Source organism: Pundamilia nyererei, unplaced genomic scaffold (genome assembly GCF_000239375.1).
Source record: "Pundamilia nyererei isolate P.nyererei 1_Seehausen unplaced genomic scaffold, PunNye1.0 scaffold00309, whole genome shotgun sequence".
NCBI lineage: Eukaryota > Metazoa > Chordata > Actinopteri > Cichliformes > Cichlidae > Pundamilia > Pundamilia nyererei.
Genome location: NW_005187710.1, coordinates 171332 through 172936, shown reverse-complemented (window position 1 = coordinate 172936; position 1605 = coordinate 171332). Strand labels below are relative to the sequence as shown.

Sequence of the window (1605 nt, the reverse complement as noted above, 5' to 3'; positions counted from 1 at the left end):
ATCTTATCTTATTTTAATGATTCAGATTGTTTGGGGAGAGGAATTTAACATTTAAGGTAGTATTATTTAAACCTGTCCCACCTCACAGTGTAAAAACGGCTTTGCATTTAATATTTATCATGAATTCCAGACAGGAAACCTGTAATTATCCTTACTGGTCGGTATCTGTTTGCACTGAGCTGCGTGGAGCAGCTGAGCCCTCTGCGTGATGCTCGTGGATATTAAGTATAATTATGTGTTTTCAGTGCAGAAGCAGAGTTAAAGTATGTGGAAGACCCACAACAAATTAACTTTAGAAGCTGCCTGACACCCCGGAGTGAGGGCAGAAAGGAGACAGTAGCACTTATGTGGCTGTGAATAAATCCTCAAAAGTCAAAGCTGATGTTCAGCCTTCTTTCTCCAGCTGTCATTATGTGATACACCATCTATGCCAGCTCCACATGGGATCATAGCGTGACATTATGTAACCACTTCACGCTGACATGTGTATTTAATAAATTAAAGCTCTTCATTAGTGTTATTTTCACATTTCTACCACTTTCTGCTTCTATGTTTCTTTCCAGTCTGCACATCTGCTTCATTCTTGTCATCTTTCCTCATCTACAAATATGGTTAATACTTCCCTCGCTCTCATCCTCAGGTCGTTTCCCGGAGAATTTCTCCGTCATGGCTCTGGTTAAAGCCCAGGCTGGCCTCCAGGCCTTCCTCCTCTCCATCTACAGCGAGCAGGGCGTCCAGCAGCTGGGTATCGAACTGGGACGTTCACCTGTTTTCCTGTACGAGGACCAGAGCGGCAAGCCAGCTCCGGAGGACTACCCACTCTTCAAAGGCGTCAACCTGGCTGATGGCAAGTCAGTAACCAGCAACAACAACCAGTTTGTGACCAGTTGAAATGACATGATTGTGGTGGTGTAGGTGTGAATGGGACCAGTGTTTGCTGGCTGTGTGGAAATTCTATATAATTTTTTGTGGGGTTGCTGATGGCTGTTTATTTAGGGCTGTTCTCACGTTGCTCATTGAATTGCCTGTGGTTCCTCCTCCTCGTCTGTAGGTGGCATCGCATTGCTTTCTCTGTTTCCAAGAAGAACGTGACACTGCTGCTGGACTGCAAGAAGAAGATGACCCGCCCTCTGCCCAGGGGCAACAAGGCAGTGGTTGACACCAATGGCATCACAGTGTTTGGAGCCCGCCTGCTGGACGAGGAGGTGTTCCAGGTGAGGAGCTCGGTCAAGATAAACTGTGATGTTACTGACTGGGTGGCAACAAAGTTTGAGCAGGAAAATCACACGTTTGTTCGTGTTTTGGTCACAGAAACAAGTTCTAATTATGTGTTTGTTTTTTCCTCCACAGGGAGACATCCAGCAGCTGATGATTGCCTCCAACCCTCAAGCTGCCTATGACTTCTGTGAACACTACAGCCCTGACTGTGACTCCCCTCTGCCCAAAACCCAAGCTCAGGACCCCAACACATACGTGAGTAACACCACAACAAGTCCAGAAACAGACATCAATTCATTAGTCATTTAATATCAAAAAATCTTCCTACAGTAACCTTTGTTAGAGTCGCATTCGTGGTGCTTTGTTAACACAAAGTAAATATAAAGT

General features: G+C 45.3%; 1 protein-coding gene across 1 annotated transcript in view; it reads left to right on the top strand.

Annotated features, from left to right (window-relative positions):
* The window catches only part of col11a2 (collagen, type XI, alpha 2), a 40906-nt gene that overhangs the window by 12495 nt on the left and 26806 nt on the right, over window positions 1-1605 (top strand). The window contains exons 3-5 of the mRNA XM_013915470.1: window positions 641-851; window positions 1052-1214; window positions 1351-1473. Coding sequence (XP_013770924.1) covers window positions 641-851; window positions 1052-1214; window positions 1351-1473 — 497 coding nt within the window. The remainder of the gene's footprint in view (window positions 1-640; window positions 852-1051; window positions 1215-1350; window positions 1474-1605) is intronic.